The sequence below is a fragment of the Pelodiscus sinensis genome, chromosome 26 (assembly GCF_052426305.1).
Source record: "Pelodiscus sinensis isolate ZL-2025 chromosome 26, ASM5242630v1, whole genome shotgun sequence".
NCBI lineage: Eukaryota > Metazoa > Chordata > Testudines > Trionychidae > Pelodiscus > Pelodiscus sinensis.
In genome coordinates this window covers 21,333,466-21,354,710 of record NC_143077.1, presented here as the reverse complement: position 1 = coordinate 21,354,710, position 21,245 = coordinate 21,333,466, and the positions used below count along the sequence as shown (strand labels likewise).

Below are 21,245 nucleotides of genomic sequence, written 5' to 3'. Positions count from 1 at the left end.
CCAAACTGCGTGGCACTGGAGTTTGATTTGTTTTGCTTTGATACTGTACTAGATTTTTGCTTTTCTTCAGGTGCCCACAGTGTTTCAGAGATATTACAATCAATACATTTGAATGGTATAAAAAAGAATCACGCCAGCATGTTCTAACCCGGGGAACCAGTGTAAATCCTGTGAAATGTCATTGGCAAGAGGTTTATCTCTACTGAAGTACAGAACCAGGGCAAAATTTTCTTTTCCTGCCTTGCTTTCCAGGACCCGACTCTAGTGATTGGCTCAGGTCTGACGATGGAGGAGATGATTTTCGAAGTGGCTGACACGCACTTATTTTTCAATGACTTAGAGGTATGTGCCAGTTTTTTGTTCAGGAGCCTGTTGAGAGTGCTGTTTCTAATTACAAACACAAATATGACACAGAAATAAATCTCATAGGATCTGCCAAAACTAATGTAGTGCAGCAACAAAGCTGCCATGTTAGCCAAGATCCTGCTGCCTGAAATGCACTCTGCTCTTCCCTCTGCTGTGTAACTGACAAACACAGAAATGCTGTTGAGATGTGTACGGCCTCACTTTACTCAGCCAGCCATCATAAGTCATTTATACATTAGAATATTATATATAACAAATATGGCTTAGCCAAGGAGGTGTGGAAATAGTTCAGGTGCTGCTAAAAATTGTTGGGAATAGAAATAGGGTCTTACCGACATCTAGTCCCTTCCTGTGAATACTAGTCCACGTTGCTCCGAGATTACAGTTCTGTTTTTAAAAGATAACACACTAGCTCTAGGTTTAGATCCGCAGAGCCCTGTGCAGATCCATTTTCTATCCGCAGCCACATCTATATGTGCAAAAATGAGCCACAGAAATCCACATCCACAGATGCAGATACTTGTGAATATAAAATGGATATCTTCAGATTTGCAGGGTTCTAGATACTAAATTTGTATGTGTCTGTATCTACAAAAATGAGCTATGGATGCAAGTAGCCATGGATAGAAATTGGGTATCTGTGGATTTGCAAAATTCTGTACATTAGAAACCATGAGCTATTACATACGTGAGCATCATTGTGTTCTCTACCATTGCTTTTAAAATGCAAATATTACAAATCTGCCAACAATTTTCATTTGCATTTTCAAAAATCAAATTTTGGTTAGTTTTCTGTTGGCCCTGTTTGGCTTTGAGATTTATGAAGAAAGCAATCGAGTTGTGTGTCTGTTCCAGCTCATGATGCTCATCAGGTCTCTGCCTCATGCGGGACAGTCTCTCTTGTGGGCAGCTCAGGGTTCCAAGGTAGAAAGTGACGTAAAGGACTTTGCCTTGACATTTGTAAGAGATTGCTTAATCTTGGCTGCATTAATATGAATTTGATACAAGTGTAAACATGCTCCGTGATGTGACTGCTGGAGCAAATCCACATTGGGCTAATTAAAGACATTGAAGTGAGGATTTTGAATTGACTATAATCTCCCTATTACCACCTGTCACTGTTTCCAGTGATCTATTTGGGACCTCTCTGCTGGCACCCCATTAGCTGGCAGCTAGAGATCTGAGATGTTTCTCATGGCAAGGCCTGAGAGTCTGCAGTTTCTGCTGTAGTTCACCATAGCCGTAGGGAGTCTTAGCAGGTCTGAATTCAGATAGCGCCTGCAGCTCTACTGTCTCTCAGGGCAATGGACTAGCGCCCTCACTAAGCAAAGTATCACAGACCAGACTTACCTTGAAACAAGCAGCAGCTCCCCTCCAGTGCTCAAACGGCCAGGCTGGGGGGGAGAGGTTTGTTACCTCCTGCCTGAAAGGACGTGATCTGTCCACACGTTGCACTGATTACAGGAAGCACAGAGGACTATTGGCTTTTGACTGAGATCTCACATGCCACCCTCTAGTGAACTGCTGTGCAGAGCTCAGACCCAGTGGAGCCCTGTAAAATCCCTGCATGCCCCATCTCCTCTGCCGGTTGACATGGGTCCCAGTTCCCATCAACAATGAGGGCTTGTCTCCTGCACTCTGTTCAGTTTCCCCAGCCCTTGGCGGTGTCCGTGCTAGGCTCCTTCCTCCTGTTTCTCAAGTTCTCTGCCACTGCTCCAGCTCTGAGGAGAGAGTGATGTTGGGACAAGAAACTTTTGCTGGACTCCAGGCAGCCCCAGCATTTCCATTAGACCTGAGCCAGTATTGCTGCTCAAACAAAACACCCTAACAGCCAAATCCAAAAGGTCAGTTCTTCTTCGAGTGCTTGCTCGTGTCCGTTCCAATTAGGTGTGCGCACGCCGCGTACATGGATTCCGCGTACAAGCTTTCCCCCCTAGCAGTATCCATTGGGCCTGCCAGGGAGCCCCCTGGAGTGGCGCCAGCATATCCACACATATATACCCCCCCCCCCCCAGTTCCTTCTTACTGCCCTTGACTAGCTGGAGCGTTCTCAAGACTGTCAGTCGTCCCTTAGCTTGTATATAGTTTCTTTAGTTTCTTAAGTGTTGTAGTTGTTACCTAATTAGTACCTACTTAGTCTGTGAATAATGAGAGATAAGAGGGCACTGTTCCTCTTCTATGCCTCTCCCAGGCTGGGGAGGGGATCCCAGGGCCTCATGCCCTGTGTGTCCTGTTTGAAACCTATGCCCTGCAGGGATCCGCATGACTCCTGCCTAAAGTGTCTGGGGGAGGCTCTTTGCACACACAACTGTAAGATTTGTAAGAGTTTTAAGCTGCAGTCAAGAAGAGAAAGAGAGTCGAGGCTTAAGTGGCTACTTATGGAGTCTACCCTCCAAGCGCCGGCACCAGACGGAGCCCAATCAGTGCGTAGTACTCCTCCTTCGGTATGGGAGGTGATCGTGGCACCGTCTAAGCGTAAGACCACGGCTAAGACTTCGCAGCACTGCTCTGTCTCCAATGCAGAGGAGACCTGAGGACTCCAGAGGAAGGTCCTTGGACAGGCGAGTCCAAAAAGTGTTCCCAAAGGAAGGGCACTTGGCCACAAAGACTCTAGGGAGCCCTGGGCACTGTCTAGGCACTAATAGCACTAACCTCAGCACTGCAAGCGTCAGAGCTGTCATCTTTGACGAACCTACCCAACCTGGTGCTGGTGAGATCGCTTGGACGCTGATCGGCACTGTTAGCGGCACTGATGGTATCCCTAGTACCAATACCGTCACCGTTGCTGACATCTGGGCTGACCTCTGAACTGTCAGCTGCCTGGGCATCGATTCAAGGGCATCTGTCAGTGCCAGAGCCAGGTAGAATGCCGGCACCTACACCGACCCTTAGTGCGGCACCGGGGATGATACCCGTATTGCCTTGGCACCGACCAGACTAGGAAATAGGGCTAGTCATGGGAACCCATTGCAATCATGCATCTAGCCTCCACAGTGGCAACCTCAACAATGGCCCTTTTTGACACCGTGGGCCTACCACCAGGGCCAAGGGCCACCCCCTTTGGGGTCTGTGTTAGGTTCCGCGAGACGGGGGAGTCTACCATCAGTGACCCCTCTCCATCCTGCCCCCACATCAGAGACAGGCCACTCGATGGCCACGGCTGCATCCAGGCCTCAGGACACAGGGGAGAGGGGCACCCAGACTACTGCATCCGGAGACCACACAAATGGTCCCTCCAATGCAGGCAGGGCCACATGTGGATGAACCAATGGGAGAGCAGCCGACCCTGAGGGAGTCCTCGTCATCTTCACCCAATGAGGCCCTAGGGGACTCAGCCCCATCGCTTCCGTCAATGGATGCAAGAGCGCACCAAAACTTATTAAGAAGGCTGGCGGTAAGGTTGTCAGTCCAGATTGAAGAAGTACTAAAAGAGGCTGACCCGATGGTGGACATGCTCTCGGCAAACACCCCAGGGAGGTAGCATTACCACTGAACAAAACGGTGGGCAAGTTGTCAAAAACCATCTGATCTCCATCACTCCCACACAGAAAGGGGTGGAGAGGCATTTACTTTGTCCCTCAGTGAGCTATGAACATCTGTTTACACATCCTCCCCCGAGCTCCATAGCAGTCCAAGCTTCAGGACAGAGAGAACGCCAGGGGCCTCCAGGTCCCACCCCCGAATCAAAGGAACCCAGAAAGCTTCATTTCTTGGGGAGGAAAACATATGCCACTGGGGGCCTACAACTGCATCTAGCTAACCAGCAGGCAGTGCTAGGAAGGTACGCATTTAATGCATGGTCAGCCATGGAGAAGTTTAAGGACCATCTACCACAGGAGGCTCGACAAGAGTTTGGGGCCTTAACTGAAGAGGGTAGAACGGTGGCACGTACAGCCTTACAAGCAGCCCTCGATGCGGCAGACTCGGCAGCCGGAACTATGGCTACGACCATTGTAACGAGGAGTGCATGGCTCCAGTATCAGGCATCCCCCCGGAGGTTCAGAACACGTTGCAAGACCTCCCATTTGAAGGAGAGGGACTATTCTCGGACCAGACTGACTCAAAATTTCACAGTCTAAAAGACTCTAGGGCAATTCTAAAATCCCTGGGGATTCATACGCCCGCCCCCCTGAGAAGGCCTCTGAACCCCAGACCTGGTACCAGACCATTCCAATGGGGGTTTAACGCCGAATGTGGTAGGAGGAGAGGCCGTAACAATGGATGGAACGATCAACCCCGAAATAGACAGCGGTTCGAGATTGGACCAGGACAGGGTGGGACCAGCTCTGCCTCAGGGACAGCGTCCCAACCCTGCATTTTCAGGGCACGGTTGAGGACAGCGTGACACTCAAACTTCAGTTCCCCCTTTTTGATTTCCATTTATCCCGTTTCTACCAGGTCTGGTCCAGGATAACTTTCGACCAGTGGTCCTAGGCTGGGTAGCAAAGGGCTATTCGATTCCCTTTCTATCTATCCCTTCCTCACAAACCTCTCACTCCCCGTCTGTGACGGGGCGCGCCTCCCCCACACCCCGTCCGGCGGCCCGCCCCGCACTCAGCCCGCGGTCGCGCTGTCCCTCCTGGGCGCCACCCAGGGAGCGCGGCGGCACTGCGGAGCCTGTTCCCTGGCCGCGGCCCGGATAACGGGCGGCGCGGCGGGGGCGGGGCTACGCCCGGACAGCAGCGTAGGGCGGGGGCGGAGCCCCGGCGACGTGACGGCTGACGTCGCCGGGCGCGCGCACGCACGGCAGGGGCGGAGCCTGGTGACGCGGCGCGTTGCGTCACCCGGGCCGGACGCCGGCGGGGGATTCAAAAGGGGAAAGGGGCAGAAGGAAGCGGGGGAGAAGCCGGAGGAGCGAGGAGGAGAGGAGGGAGTCGGAGAGCGAGTGAAGGAGGAAGGAGCGGACAAGGGGGAGAGAGCGGAGGCGGGAGAAAGAGCGGAGGAGGAGAGGAGAGGAGAACACAGGAGGAAGGAGGCACAGGGCACTGGAGGAGCGGCACACAACACGAGGAGGAGGGGAACGGAGGAGCACAAGTGGTGAGGGGAACGTCGAAAAGGGGGCAGACAGATTCACGGCGGGGAGCAGGACGGGCTCCCGCGTTACACGTGGTGGAGAATGTGGGCACTGAACTCTAGATAAAAGCGCACAACCCCAAACAACTCACCAAAAAAAAAAAAAAAAAAAAAAAAAAAAACCCACGGGTGGAGGAGGTTACGGTGTAACAGGACGCACAGCCGAGTAGAACCGCGACTGAGCGTAACGAGGAGCCATGGACGCGGCCGACGTGTTCAAATGGCTGACGGACAATCAACACCAGCAGCAACAACAGCAGACGGCCCTCCTCCAGCAGCTGGCCACGCAACACCGGGAGCAGCAGGCCCAACTACTACGTGACGTGACGGAGCAGTTCCGGACGCAACAGGACCACTGGGTGAGGCAGTGGGAAAATGCGGGCCGGGGGCCAGCCCCAGCGGTCGTGGGGGAAGGGGCGGAGGGTGGGGCCCTAGCCCAGCTCCCCGTAAGATTGACTAAAATGGGCCCTGCCGACGATCCCGAGGCCTTTCTGGTCACCTTTGAAAGAGTAGCCACAGCCGCCCGGTGGCCAGAACAACATTGGGCTACGCTACTAGCTCCGTACCTTACCGGCCCAGCTCAGCTGGCCTATCGGAGTCTAGATCCACGAGATGCCCTACATTATTACAAAGTGAAAGAGGCAGTCCTGGACCAGCTAGGGGTCACCCCCGAGACCTATAGACAGCGGTTCCGGCAAGAAAAATACACCCCGGGGGCCCGCCCGCGAGCCGTGGCACAACGGCTCAGGGAGGCGTGTTGGCGCTGGTTAGAACCCGAGCAGCGGTCAGGACCCCAGGTAGCGGAGACGGTGGTCCTGGAGCAGTTTATACACATCCTTCCGGGCGAGGGGCAGCGGTGGGTGAGACGGCACCACCCTACGTCTCTGGCCGACGCGGTAACCCTAATGGAGGACTATATGTCGGCCGAGGGGGGCCGGGAAGGACCCGGGTCCCGAGGGGAACACTCCAGCGGGGCAGCAAGGGAGACCAGACCCCCGCCCCGGCAAGGGGAGACAAGGGGACCGGGTGCCCCCCCCAGCCCCGGCCGCGGTGGCAGACGCCTAGCGCCGGTGTGGAGCCGCCCTGTGAGGGAGGAGCCAATTCCCCGCCCAGCTGCCCAGGAAGAGCGGAAGATCAACCCACCCCCGGCACGGGGTCCCGGGGGAGCGTGCTACCAGTGCGGCCAAGAGGGACACTTCAAGCGGGACTGCCCGCTGATGGACTGCTCCTTCACGCAGGTAATGACAGGGCAGAGCAGGTCGGGGCCCCAACCCGCGGGAAGGATATTACGTCAGGTGGAGGTAGAGGGCCAGGTAGTCACCGCCCTCGTGGACTCAGGTTGCGGCCAGACCCTGGTCCGGGCCGACCTAGTCTCCCCCAGGGAGCCCCGGGGGCCCCCCGTGTTCGTCCAATGCATACACGGACGCGTCGAGCCATACCCCACTGTCTGGGTGCGCTTGAAGGATGGGGGCTCGGAAGGGAGGGCCTACGTCGCCCTTGTACCGGGACTAATATATCCCGTGCTCCTTGGAAGAGACTGGAGCGGGTTCGGGCAGGCCCTCCGGGAGTGGCAGGGAGATCAAGCCGCCTTGGCCGGGGAGGATACAGAGGCCCCAACGAGGGAGCCGGGAATTAGGGCCGGGGAGGACCCGACCGACATAGAGGGTGAGTGGTCCCCCGACTTCGTCCGGGAACAGAGGGAGGACCCCCTCCTGCAGCAAGCATGGGAGAACGCAACCACCGGGGCAGAGGGAGAAAGGGGCTACCCACGCTTCGAGATCCAAGACAACCGCCTATACAGGATCACGGAGGGACGAGAGGACGGGGAGGTGATCACGCAGCTGGTCGTACCAAAGCTACATCACAGGCGGCTGTTGGACCTGGCCCACAGCAACCCCTGGGGCGGACACCTAGGGTATGAGAAGACGGTGCAGCGCCTACTGCAGCGGTTCTATTGGCCTGGCATATACCGGGCGGCTAAAGACTTTTGCGAATCTTGCCCGGAATGCCAGAGAATGGGACCAGGGAGGGTAACCAAGGCCCCGCTCGTGGCAATGCCGGTGATAGATGTCCCATTCCAGAGGATCGCCATGGACCTGGTAGGACCCTTGGAGCGGACGAAGAACCGGTACCAGTATATCCTTGTGGTAGTGGACTACGCAACCCGCTACCCCGAGGCCGTCCCCCTTCGGAACGCTACCGCCCCCACGCTCGCGAACGAACTGATTAAGATCTTCTCACGAGTAGGCATACCAGGAGAAATCCTCACCGACCAAGGGACGAACTTTACCTCGGCGCTCATGAGGGAACTGTGCCGCCTGCTGAGGGTAAAGACCTTGAGGACATCGGTCTACCACCCGCAAACCGACGGGCTCGTGGAGCGGTTCAATCGGACACTCAAGGGAATGCTCCGGAAATTCGTGGAAGAGGAACCTAAAGAGTGGGACCGAGCCCTGCCGGCACTCCTGTTCGCAATAAGGGAAGTACCCCAAGCCTCCACAGGGTTCTCCCCGTTCGAGCTCCTGTATGGTAGGCAGCCCAGGGGGATCCTGGATATAGTGAGAGAGGCCTGGGAGGCGCAGGAGACCCGAGTACAAGGGACAGTACAGTACGTCCTGAGGCTCAGAGAAAGGCTACGTAGGGTAGGCGAGTTCGCCAAACGCAACCTGGAGGAGGCGCAGGGGAAGCAGGCCCGCTACTATAACCAGAATGCCCGGTTGCGCACCTTTCAGCCCGGGGATAGGGTTCTCCTCCTGTTGCCCGAACAATCCTCAAAACTGTTAGCTAGTTGGCAGGGCCCCTTCGAGGTGATCAGGAGAGTCGGGGACGTGAACTATGAGATTAGGATGCCCGGGAAACGGAAGACAACCAACATTTATCACGTCAACCTGCTTAAAGCATGGCGGGCCCGGGAGGCCCTGGCGGGGTGGGGCTCAGGACCAAGGGAAGGCGAGGTGGCCGCACGGCCCCACCTGGGCCTAGGCCTCACACCAGGGCAGAGCAGGGGACTACAAGAAACCTTGGGGAGGTTCTCTCAGGTCCTGACAGAGACGCCAGGACGGACCGACCTGGTCCAGCACCCCATCGTGACCACACCCGGTCGCCCCGTGAGGGAGCCGGTCAGGCCACTGCCCAGGAAACTGTGGGGGACGGTACGTGACGAAGTGGACAAGATGCTGCGGTGGGAGGTGATCGAAGAATCCCGCAGCGCGTGGAGAAGTCCCATCGTACTGGTCCCTAAGAAGGATGGCACCACCCGATTCTGCATTGATTTCAGGAAGGTCAACGCGGTGTCTGTGTTCGATGCCTACCCAATGCCGAGGATAGATGAGTTGTTGGAGCGGCTGGGGAATGCCCGATACTTGTCCACGATCGACCTATCGAAAGGGTACTGGCAAATCCCACTGACGGAGGAGGCCCGCGAGAAAACCGCATTCTCCACGCCGTTCGGCCTGTACCAATTCAAACGAATGCCCTTCGGCCTCCATGGCGCCGCTGCCACGTTCCAGAGGCTAATGGACCAAGTGCTCCGGCCTCACGGGGCATACGCAGCGGCCTATATCGACGATATAGTCATCTTCAGCGCAACTTGGACCGAGCACCTGCGGCAAATAGAGGCGGTGTTATCCTCCCTTCAGGAAGCCGGGCTCACCGCTAACCCCGCGAAGTGTCAGTTTGGCCAGCGGGAGGTGTCGTACTTGGGGTACACGGTGGGGGGAGGACAGATACGGCCCCAAATCGGGAAGATGGAGGCATTGCGAAATTATCCCCCCCCGAGCACGAAGCGCCAGGTCCGGCAGTTTTTGGGGCTCGCCAGTTATTACAGACGTTTTGTGCCCGACTTCGCGTCCGTGGCGGCCCCATTGACGGACCTAACCAGGAACGCGGCCCCTAAGAGGGTGCGATGGGACCCCGGGTGCGCCCAGGCCTTTGAGACTCTAAAGCAGAGGCTAACTCAAGCCCCCGTACTGGCGCAGCCTGACTTTTCCCGCCCATTCATTTTGCAGACGGACGCCTCCGAGCGCGGGCTCGGTGCGGTATTATCCCAGGGGGAAGGAGAGGAAGAACATCCTATAGTATATGTTAGCCGCAAGCTACTCCCGCGGGAGCAGCAGTATTCAACGATAGAAAAAGAGGCTTTGGCGGTTAAGTGGGCTGTTGACATGTTACGGTACTATCTCCTAGGCAGTACGTTCACGGTGGTGACTGACCACGCACCCCTCCGGTGGCTCCAGGCTATGAAAGACGCCAATCCCCGCATCCAGAGGTGGTACCTGGCGCTGCAGCCCTACCGGTTCAAAGTGAGCCACCGGGCAGGGAAAGACCACGGGAACGCAGACTTTTTCTCCAGGATACCCGAGGAGACCCCAGAGACACGAGGGGAGGAGCGGGCAAACCTGGAGGGGGAGGTGTGTGACGGGGCGCGCCTCCCCCACACCCCGTCCGGCGGCCCGCCCCGCACTCAGCCCGCGGTCGCGCTGTCCCTCCTGGGCGCCACCCAGGGAGCGCGGCGGCACTGCGGAGCCTGTTCCCTGGCCGCGGCCCGGATAACGGGCGGCGCGGCGGGGGCGGGGCTACGCCCGGACAGCAGCGTAGGGCGGGGGCGGAGCCCCGGCGACGTGACGGCTGACGTCGCCGGGCGCGCGCACGCACGGCAGGGGCGGAGCCTGGTGACGCGGCGCGTTGCGTCACCCGGGCCGGACGCCGGCGGGGGATTCAAAAGGGGAAAGGGGCAGAAGGAAGCGGGGGAGAAGCCGGAGGAGCGAGGAGGAGAGGAGGGAGTCGGAGAGCGAGTGAAGGAGGAAGGAGCGGACAAGGGGGAGAGAGCGGAGGCGGGAGAAAGAGCGGAGGAGGAGAGGAGAGGAGAACACAGGAGGAAGGAGGCACAGGGCACTGGAGGAGCGGCACACAACACGAGGAGGAGGGGAACGGAGGAGCACAAGTGGTGAGGGGAACGTCGAAAAGGGGGCAGACAGATTCACGGCGGGGAGCAGGACGGGCTCCCGCGTTACACCGTCCCTCTTCAGGGATCCCTCTCATGAGGTTCTGTTAAAGTAAGAAGTAACAAAGCTGCTGCACCTAGGAGCTGTCAAACCTGTTTCAACAGAGTTCAGAGGGAAGGGTTTCTATTCCAGGTATTTCCTTATTCCCAAGGCAAAAGGGGGCCTTTGTCCCATTCTGAGACCTGAGGAACCTGAACTCATTCGTAAAGAAAACGAAGTTCAGAATGGTTACCCTAGTCTCTATCATCCCTTCCCTGCAGAAAGGAGACTGGTACACTGCCCTCAACTTGAAAGATGCTTATTTCCATATTACAGTGATCTCCGCCCACAGGAGATTCCTCAGATTTGTAGTGGGCAGGGACCACTTCCAATTTGCAGTCCTACCATTCGGCCTCTCCACAGCGCCGAGGGTATTCACCCAATGTATGATTCATCAGCCTTTGAGACGCCAAGGAATACATGACTTTTCTTACTTGGACGATTAGTCATCACGAGAGCAAGTGATAAGACACATCTCGACAACCAAGCAGCTGTTTCTCCAACTGGGCCTCATAATAGAGGAAAAGTCCACATTGATCCACACGCAGGTAATAGAATTTGTGGGAGCCTGTCTGGACTCCGGTAGAGAGAGCGTCTCTGCCCAGAGGCAGAGTCCAGACCATGAGATTGATAATCACGGACCTCCAGAGGTCCCTCGTATCCACAGCATGCACTTGCATGCGATTGCTGGGTCACATGGCAGCCTGCACGTACCAGGTGACTCATGCCAGGCTGAGACTCCGACTGCTACAGAGGTGGCTAAGGACCGTCCACAACCCGGTGCAATCCCCCCGGACATGGGGGTCGCTCTCCCAGAAGCAGTACTACACTCGCTAGACTGGTGGACACTGTATGTGCGGGGGGGTCCCTTTCACCAGACAGGGCCCATCTGTGCAACTAATGACGGATGCATCAGATGTGGGTTGGGGAGCCCACATGGGAACCCTCAGGCTTCAAGGCTTATGGTCATCGGGGGAGAATTCCTTACACACAAATGTCAGCGCTGAGGACGGTCAGATTAGCATGTCACGCATTCCTGCCCCACCTGGAGAACAGAGTGGTAGAAGTGTTGACTGACGACATGACCACCATGTATTATATCAACAAACAGGGTGGTGCTCCTTCCTCTCCCCTGTGCAAGGAAGCCCTCGAGCTCTGGGAATTGTGCATCTCCAGGAACATCTTCCTGGAGGCAGCCTACCTACCTGGGTCCAGCAACACTCTTGCAGACAGACTCAGCCGTTCCTTTCGAGTCCACAAGTGGGCGATCAGGAGGGATATTGTAGAGGAGGTCTTCCAGAGGTGGGGCTATCTCCTCTGGATCTGTTTGCCTCCCAAACCAATACCCAGTGCCAGAAATAGTGCTCCTTCATGGGGCAGAGACTTGGGTCCCAAGGGGACACACAACACATACAATGGCCCACTCAGCTGCTGTATGCATTTCCCCTCTTTCCTCTAATACACGGCACCCTGATCGGGATCAGACGGTTCAGGGTGAGGGTGATGGTGGTAGCGCCAATGTGGCCCCTACAACACTGGTTTTCCACCCTATGGGAACTATCAGTGGAAGGCCCATTGCGACTACCCCTAGTCTCAGACCTAATCACACAAGATTTGGGGGAGGGGATACTATGCCATTTGAACTTGGCAGCCCTCCACCTTGCAGTATGGAACCTGAGTGGCTTTCGCACCTAGAACAAAGGTGCTCACAGGAAGTACAAAGGGTGTTACTGGAGAGTAGGAAATCGCCCACCAGAGCACTCTGAGGCCAAGTGGAGGAAGTTTGCGCTGTGGGCACAGCAAAAGGGGATTGACCTATTGCGGGCCAATATTCCATTAATCTTAGACTACCTTCTGCAGCTCACACATCAGGGCCTTGCTATATCCTCACTGAAGGTCCACCCTGCGGGGATCACGGCCTTTCGCCCACGGAAGGGTGGAAAGCCAGTGTTCGCTAACATCATGGTGAAGAGGTCCCTGAAAGGAATCAATAGACCTACCGGGGGGGATATAGGGCAGGGCGAATGGGGCGGCCGCTCCGGGCCCCGCGCTTAAAATAGCCCCGCGCATGCGCCGTGGCGCCACCACGCATAAGCATGGCGTCACGGCGCATGCACCGTGGCAAAGGGGGGGCCCCGCGGAGTTATGCTGCCTGGGGCCCCGCAAAAAGGTCGTCCGCCCTGATACCTACGCCCCGCTGATTCTACCCTGGGACTTCAACATGGTCCTTAAGCACCATTTGAGCCTGTAGCCACCTGCTCTTTGAAACTTTTGTTGTGGAAGGTGGCATTCTTGATAGCCATTACCTCGGCCAGGAGGGTATCAGAGTTAAGGGCCCTCACCTCGGAGCCGGCCTTTCTCCCCAAGGTGGTATCCCATTTTCATATGTCCCAGGACATTTACTTACCATTGTTCTTCCCTAAACCACACGCGACACCTAGAGAGCAGGCTTTGCATTGCCTAGACGTGAGGAGAGTCCTTGCATTCTACATGGAAAGGACAAAGAAGTTCCGTAAGTTGTCACAACTCGACTTCCATTGCGGAAAGGATGAGAGGAGCACCAGTTTCAACTCAGTGCTGATCCTTATGGATCACCTCCTGCATTAAGGAATGTTACGATGGTGCGGGTAAACCACTTCCCCCATTAACGGCACGTTCTACAAGGGCACAGGCGACATCTGAGGCATTTCTAGCTCAAGTGCCGATCCTGGCTACGTGGTCGTCTGTACATACCTTCTCTGAACACACTGCGATTACACACCAGGCCAGAGCAGATGCGTCTATTGGAAGGGCAGTGCTGCAATCTGTAGACATAGACACCATCTGTCTCTGACCCCACCGCCTAGGGCACGGCTTGGGAATCACCTAACTGGAATGGACACGAGCAAGCACTGGAAGAAGAAGAAAAGATTACTTATCTTGTAACTATTGTTCTTCGAGACGTGTTGCTCATGTCCATTCCAAATTCCACCCACCTCCCCTTCCTCGGAGGAATTAGGCAAGAAGGGGGGGAGGGGCCAGCAGGGGTATATCTGCGCCGATATGCCGGCGCCACTCCAGGGGGCTCCCTGGCTGGCCCAAAGGATACTGCTGAGGAAGAACTCTGGAATCCGTGCCTGCGGCGCGCGCACACCTAATTGGAATGGACACAGCAAGCACTCGAACAGCAGTTACGAGGTGAGTCGTCTTTTCTTTCAAACCAAAACTCAATTTTTTCCATTTTTCTCAACAACTTGAAAAAAAAATCTCATTTGGATCAAACGAACGTTCTGAAGGTCAGTTCGAACCAACACTTTGTTTGAAGCCATGTCAAGCCAATGCAGTCTGACATTTTGAAAATTGGGTTTCAGGTGTGGGGTTGCCTTTTTTTTTTTAACTGACATTTCACCAAATTCAACCCAAAGTTTCAAATGGTTTTGGCACCCAGAAAAATGCATTTATTGGCAAAATTACTATTTGCCAAACAATCGCTCTGAGCTCTACTTTTAGGTGCCACGTCACCTCGCTTGCTCAGGATATGTCTACACCATGTGGTTAAAATGCTGCTAGCTGCTAGTGAACTTCTAACCCTCCTCATCTTACCATCGCTTCTCCTGAGAGCAGCAAGGGGAAATTTTCAAGATCACGGGCATTTTGGGGATATGATTCTGCCGTGGCTCTTTGCTATAATGGGCACTACACTGATTGTAGTCCTGCCACTACATTATAGGCTGGTGGCATGCCTCGATGGCTGGCTTATTGGGATGCAATTAATTTGTTGTTTGTATCTTCAACAAATGATGTGAAAAAAGAGAGCAGTCCTGTAGCACTTCAGAGACTGACGAAATAGTTCACTGTCTGAGGGAGTGAACTATTGATACTAGAAAACTCATGGTACTAGATATCTGTTGTTAGCCTCCAAGGTGCTACAGGACTGCGCAATAATTTAAAAAACGCGGCTACCCCTCTGACACCAAATGATGTGTCAGCGTTGCAAACGAAGTCCTAAAACAGGGCTTGGATTTGTAATCAAGCTGAAAGCTTCACCCTGCGTAGCTGTGCCTGCATCGGTCCAGGGTATGAGATGCACAGGCTTGGGGAGGGAATGTCTTTTATTGGGCCAACTTCTGTTGAGGAGAGAAAGGCGCTTTTGAGCTTACACAGGGCTTGTCTTCAGGTCTGGACCAGGAGCTCCCCCCTCCCAGTTACGGTGGAACAGATTGCTCAGCACAGGCAGGTAGTGCAGATTCTAAGGGACCATTCCAAGTGGAGTGGCCCATTAACACCCTAAGTCTGTAACTCTGCTAGGCACTAAACAGACACGCTGGATTGTGGCTGCTTCTAACCGTCTGTAACCCACTAACTCGCCTTTGTGTCCTGTGACTGCAGCGGGGTTCACAGGCCACTCGGCCTTGGCTGGCCCCTTACAGGACGTGCAAACGAACAGTTGGTTCCACCATGCGTTTAGCTGGGCACCTTTCCCAGACCTAAAGAAAAGCTCTAGGGCTACAGCTGCATTGCAGCTAGACACCCAAAGCTGGCTGGGGCCGGCGGTTGCAGTGTAGACATCCAGGTTCAGGCTGCAGCTAAAGCACTGCCCAGTCCCAGAGCCTGTGCCCAAGCCCAGAAGTCTGCACTGCAGGCAGAGCTGGCCTGTCCATAGGATGGCTCGGGTTGCCTCAGGCTTTGGGGGGCCCCTCAAGGCCCAGGAGGGCCTGCCACTGGTAGCAGGGGCTGGGCTCGCCCCTGCGCTCCCCAGCGGTGGTGGGAGCCATGGAAAGCCGAGCAACCCAGCAGCCTGCCCTGCTCTACCATCCTCCAGCCAGGTCACTACGCTTCACTGCCACAACAAGAAGTGGAGAGCCCTAGTCCCACCCTGCTCTGCTCCCCTGAATGACATAGCTGGGAGCTGGTCTCAGAGCGGTGCAGCAGGCTGGGGCTGGGTCATTCACTTCCCACCAATGCGGTGAGTGTGGGAGAGGTCTGACCCCTGCTGCCAGCCCCAGGCGCCCCGCTCCCAGTAATCCCCCAGGTCGCATTGCTTGGGGGAAGGGGTGTGGCAAGGGCTGAGCAGAGGTGGGAATGGACGGTGCCTGGAGCAGAATGGGGGGTTCCTGAGCCCAACACCCTCCTCAGGATGGCCCCAGCTGTGCAGACATACCGAGTGTGGCTCCTAGTTGGTTCAGTGACCATAGTCCTCGCCCCCTTGGCTCTCTAAAGGAGCATCAGGCTAGTCGTGGTCAGCCCCGACAAGGTCAGTGCAAATGTTCTGGAGCTTTGAGCTGCTAGCGGAGTTGAAAGGCCGCTGCGCTGGCACTAGCCGTGGCAAAGGTAACTCTTCTAGAACCTCCAAAGATTTGTACTGGGAGACAGGACGGAGATTTCAGCTGAGTGAGCCTGTCGGGCAGTGTAGGTTTGTACACGTGCAAGCAGCCAATTTCTGTGCTCGCAGTGCATCCTGCAGCTAGAGCAATCTGGGATCTTTTGTCTTCACAGGAGTGTGACCAAGTGCATGTAGAAGATGTTGCCTCAGATGACAATGGACAAGACTTAAGGTGTGTGGAGTGCTCAGCTGTTGGAGAGATTTATAGAGCCCTGCAAACCCCTGGCTATCTGCTTTCTATCCGTGGGGATCCACATCCAGGGATGTGGATACTGGATCTGCAAATTGTTTGGTAGCTGGGGATTTAGATGCCAATTTTGCCCCCACGAAAGGCTCTAGAGATTTACTACAAGAAAAGCTGTGGGCAAGGGGGAATCTGCAGCCAAGCAATCCAGCACAGCCAGTCGTGTGCTCTGTTGGACTGTCTGGCGGCAGTAAGTGGACACTCGCCATTTGCTTTCCTTTCGAGCGTCCATAGCTGGTACCCTGGAGTGCGTGGTGGTATTGCTGTATCAAGTGTTGTCCTGGTGCTTGGGCCCGCACAACACACAGAGGAGCAAACAGGCCCATACTGTGAGACCTTGCTCCCTGAAAGTCCTTCCAGAGTCTTTGCCAGGGCATCGTGCAGCTGAGCCCCAGGGTGAATGGGCGACCTGAGCTGGAAACAGCCTTCTTCATTTGGCCAGCACAGGCAGACTCTCACGTTTTATCCCAGAGGAGCCACTTCCCCATCTGAGCTTCCTGCGTTCCCTGGGCAACAATTGCGTTCCCAGGGAAGCAATAGTCGGCCAGTACTGAGGAAACAAGATGGGGCCAGCTGTCTGGCTGGTGTCTGTGCTCCTGCCTGATGGGGCTGTTCCTTGGGCCTGAATCTCCCCTCATGCAAGCAGCTCTGCTCTTGCCTGGCCCCTCTGCAGTCAGGTTTTGAACCAGCCGCTGCCCTTCCAAATACAATGATCTTTGCAAATTAGCTTGATTGAATTCACACCAAAAAATCTGGCCACAGAGAGATCAAACAGCCAGAGAGGATTCAGAAAGTGGTTTTCCCCCTCTTCCAATGGATCCAGTTTAGGGTAGTGATAGCAAGTGTTCAGTGCTGGAGGAACCAAAGATGGCAAACTGCTAAATGGGGGGATTTCAGCTACTTGTGTAGGAAGTGATCAGCCAAGAAGGGTTAGCAAAGCAGCCTCTTGACGCCGAACCCAGGTTTCTGGGTGTAGCTACGGATGTTAAGGACTTATTGGATAGTCAGTTGATGAGTTGATTCTCCCCCGCCTCCCTTTGCTGCCTATCAGATAGAGGCAGCAAAGGGGGAGGGGGCATAGGCGGGTACTTCAGAGGGCAGTGCCACACAGCTGATCCCTAGTGGCTCAGCTGTGCAGTGCTGCCCTTGGAACTCCACCTCCTCATTGTAAAGGGGCAGCCCCGCACAGTTGAGCCCAGGTTCAGCTGTGCGGGGCTGCCCCTTTGAAACACCAGAGCCTGGGACTCCTCAACTGACCCCGGCTCCGGGCGGCATTTCAAATCTGCAGTGCAGCATGGTCTGTTGAGTCCCCCGCTGGCCCCAGGCTCCATGCTGTGCTGCAGCTTTGAAATGCACAAGAGCTCCTGTACTGAGACTCTTGTACGTTTCAAAGCTGGCACGCCCTTGTGCAGCCTGGAGTCAAAGGGACTTCCTGCTGGCCCAGGCTGCATGTGCAGTTCCCCGTTCCTCCTCTGAAATGTACAAGGGGCCCAGCGGGTGCTCTTGTACATTTCAGAGGAGGAATGCAGAAGTGCCTGTCGAGTAGTGGATGGAAATTCCATTGACTACTTGACTAGTCAATTCACTGATATTTGACATCCTTAGGTGTAGCTAGCTGTAGTGCACACAAACTGTTTCATAATCTGGGCTCACGTTACACACAGAAGTGGATCTGAGATGTGGCTACAATTGAACTGTTAAATAAATTACATCAATATAATGAAGTGAAGTCACAGAAGACCACAAAGGACTTCAGAGGAAACTGACACGGCCAGCTGGCTGGGACCACCTGACACGTTGAAAGGAATAATTTGAACCACTCTGGGTTCCACGTGAACACTTCAGAAAGAGAGACCAGGCTACGGTTGTGGTCAGGCTGAGAGGGCATCAAGTCTGGGAAGCAGCATTAGGCAGGCGAGAGGGTCTAACCACTGCTGGTATTTATAATAGCATGTCCCTCCCTTAGAAATTGTGTCCAGTTCTGGTGATCCCATTGACAATAGAAAAGGCAAATTTGTTCCCAGTCTATTTAATGGGAGACCTTTAACCCTACTTGACACCTTAGTCTGCCCACAGTATGGTGCCGGGCGGTCACGCGGCCAGGGCACCGTGCAGCTGAGCCCCAGGGTGAATGGGCAACCTGAGCTGGAAACAGCCTTCTTCATTTGGCCGGTACGGTGCTGGGCGGTCACGCGGCCTGCGGTACGGTGCCTAGAGGGAAGACTTGTGAGCAGTGTGGACTCAGTTGACAAATGTGCAGGTTGAGGGAAACGGGAAAAACTAGATTTCAGTGAGACTTTGTACAGAAGCCCACGCAGGCAGGGGAGTCAGACAGCAGCTGCAGAGACCACTGAAAAACGTTGGCTAGGAGGCAGCAAGGTCTTCATGGGGAGCCACCAAGTGAGGGAGGCAGCTGATGGGCTCCTGCGGAGGGTCTCTAATTTGTGCCCCTCAGAGCAGAAGCATCTCCAGGGGAAAGTGACAGGGAGGTACCCTAACCCAAAGGGATTCTCAGAGGGCTTTTATGTAGGGATGGTTCTAGATACCAGGCTGTGAATTTAAACCACTTTATTGGGACTTTTCACCTAGGCCTTCCTGATGTCTCAGAGCTAAGAAATGTGGCGGCTGGAGCTCAGCAGTTAGGGAGGGAAGGTGCCTTGTTTTGAAATCCGTGATGCAGAAACAAGGGCCACTGAGTGTGTTGAGGGGGGCATTTCCAGCTAAGCAAAGGGTAATGATGCTGCGAGCTCTTGGCTTCTGGAGGATGCTGGGGATGCGGGTGGGGGGCTGCCTGTCTGCCCAGGAAGGGGGCTGGGAAGGGTGAGAGTGCTGACGTTTGATGCTTGGAGCCGGGAGGAGAGGCAAGTCAAGGGGAGTAGCATGCTCCATAGCTGGGAGGTGGTAGCAGGGGGAGCAGACACCTGTTTCTGTGATTGCGAAGGTGCAAGAGGCATATTCTCCCCCTTGAAATGCAGTTCAGATGCAGTAATGAGACCAGGGAGCTGGGCCAGAGTCCCTGCTGGCACTGGGGCTGAGGAAGAGGCAGTGATGGGGAGGAGGACTGGCAGTCCCAGCGGCTTGAGCGGCCATGGGCAGGGAATGGAACTGGAGGGGGGCAACCATCCTGGGGCTGTCACTTGTGTAACAGGTTGTTTTTCTGCTCTAGTAACTACAATTTCTCCACGGATGGCTTCAGCGGCTCAGGAAGCAGTGCAAATCACAGCTCCGCCGGGGGGGTGCAGGGCGGAGTTGACTGGATGAGAAAACTGGCTTTTCGCTACCGCAGAGTGCGCGAGATCTATGACAAGCACAAAAGCAACGTGGGAGGTGAGTGCAGGCCGCGTGTGCACGCACAGGAGCTGGACTTTCAGGGTGGAGTTTGAGCATCATGGCGGACGACACCGAGCTTGGAGGGATTGCAAGTGCTTTCATAGAATCATAGAACACTAGGGCCGTGTCCAGACTCAGGGGTTTTTTCGGGAAAAGTAGCCTTTTCCCGAAAAAACTCCCCCTGCGTCCAGACTCAAGCCGCGTTCTTTCGAAATTATTTTGAAAGAACGCGGCTTTTCTTTCGATGGCGGTAAACCTCGTTTCACGAGGAAGAACGCCTTCCTTCGAAAGCTCCTCTTTCGAAAGAAGGCGTTCTTCAATGTAAATAGGGCTTCCTCGAAAGAGAGCATCCAGACTCGCTGGGAGCTCTCTTTCGAAAAAGCGGATTGCTCTTTCGAAAGATCCGCCTGCAGTCTAGATGCAATCTTTCGAAAGAGGCTCTTTCGAAAGATGCTTTCGAAAGAGCCTCTTTCGAAAGAAGCCTGCAGTCTAGACATAGCCTCGGACTGGCAGGGACCTCGAGAGTCATCAAGTCCAGTCCCCTGCCCTCATGGCTTTGGAGGATAAACTTTAATGATATAATGTAGCCAAGAGGGCTAATGGCATATTAGGGTGCATTAGGAGGAGCGTTGCCAGCAGATCCAGAGAAGTGATTATTCCTCTTTATTCAGCTCTGGTGAGGCCACATCTGGAGTATTGTGTCTAGTTCTGGGGCCCCCACTATAGAAAGGATGTGGACGCATTGGAGAGAGTCCAGCAGAGGGCAACCAAAATGCTGAGGGGGCAGGAGCACATGACCTATTAGGAGAGGCTGAGGGATTTGGGCTTGTTTAGTCTGCAGGAGACAAGAGTGAGGGGGGATTTATAGCAGCCTTCAACGTCCTGAAGGAGGATTCCAAAGAGGCTGGAGAGAGGCTGTTCTCAGTAGTGAAGGAGCAATGGTCTCAAGTTACAGCGGGCAAGGTCTATGTTGGATATTAGGAAAAACTGTTTCCTTAGAGGGTGGGGAAGCGCTGGGCTGGGTTCCCTAGGGAGGGAGTGGAATCTCCATCCCTAAAGGTTTTTAAGTCCCAGCTTGAAAGCGCCCTGGCTGGGATGATTTAGTTGAGTTTGGTCTTACAGGGGTTGGACTCGATGACCTCCTGAGGTCTTTTCAACCCTGTGATTCTGTGATTCAAAATGATCTGGACAAACTGGAGCACGCCTCTGAGGTAAATAGGATGAACTTCAAATGCAAAGTACTTCGCCAAGGAAGGAACACTCAGTTGCATACAAAATGGCAAGTGACTGTCTAGGAAGGAGCACTGCAGAATAGGATCTGCAGGACATAGTGGACCACAAGCTAAATGTAACTAAACAGTGTGACACTTGCAAAGAAAAAAGTGAACAGCATTCTGGGATGTATTAGCAGAAGCACTGTAAGCAAGACGCAGGAAGTAATTCTTCCCCTTTACTGTGCACCAGTTAGGCCTCAAGTGGAGTATTGTGGCCAGTTCTGGACACCACATTTCAGGAAAGAAAGGAGAAAATTCAGAGAGGAGGAACAAAAAGCATTAAGGATTTAGAAAATATGACTTATGAGGGAAAATTGAAAAAATAGGGTTTGTTTAGTCTGGTAAAGAGCAGATGACTAAGAGGGGGAAAAACCATTTCCAAGTACTGAAAAGGTTGTCCCAAAGAGGAAGGAGAATTTTTCTTAACCTCTAAGGTTAGAACAAGAAGCAATGGGCTTAAATAGGGATGTGAACGATTAGTCAACTGCCCGATAAGCAAAAGCTTATTGGATAATCAACGCACTAATTGAATAGCCGCTTCCACTCCCCCCTTG

The 21,245-nt window shown here is 54.5% G+C and overlaps 2 protein-coding genes across 8 annotated transcripts in view; both read left to right on the top strand.

Moving 5' to 3' along the window:
* EYA3 (EYA transcriptional coactivator and phosphatase 3) overlaps nt 1-21,245 on the top strand; it is a 157,485-nt gene that overhangs the window by 119,736 nt on the left and 16,504 nt on the right. For all 7 annotated transcript variants that reach the window (XM_075908770.2, XM_075908768.2, XM_075908766.2 and 4 more), the window contains 3 exons: nt 253-342; nt 15,957-16,015; nt 19,254-19,414. In XM_075908770.2, the coding sequence (XP_075764885.2) occupies nt 253-342; nt 15,957-16,015; nt 19,254-19,414 (310 nt within the window). The remainder of the gene's footprint in view (nt 1-252; nt 343-15,956; nt 16,016-19,253; nt 19,415-21,245) is intronic.
* Nucleotides 5,221-14,951, top strand: LOC149521585 (uncharacterized). The gene is made up of 2 exons (XM_089773405.1): nt 5,221-10,271; nt 14,850-14,951. The coding sequence occupies exons 1-2, from the start codon at nt 5,637-5,639 to the stop codon at nt 14,949-14,951; spliced, it is 4,737 nt and encodes a 1,578-aa protein (XP_089629531.1). The 5' UTR covers nt 5,221-5,636.

Bases quoted from the DNA above. Each gene is read 5' to 3' on its own strand.
- LOC149521585 (XM_089773405.1), top strand. From the start codon at position 5,637: ATGGACGCGGCCGACGTGTTCAAATGGCTGACGGACAATCAACACCAG. The intron at 10,272-14,849 runs GCGGGAGAAAGA...CTGTGACTGCAG, and splicing joins ACAAGGGGGAGAGAGCGGAG to CGGGGTTCACAGGCCACTCG.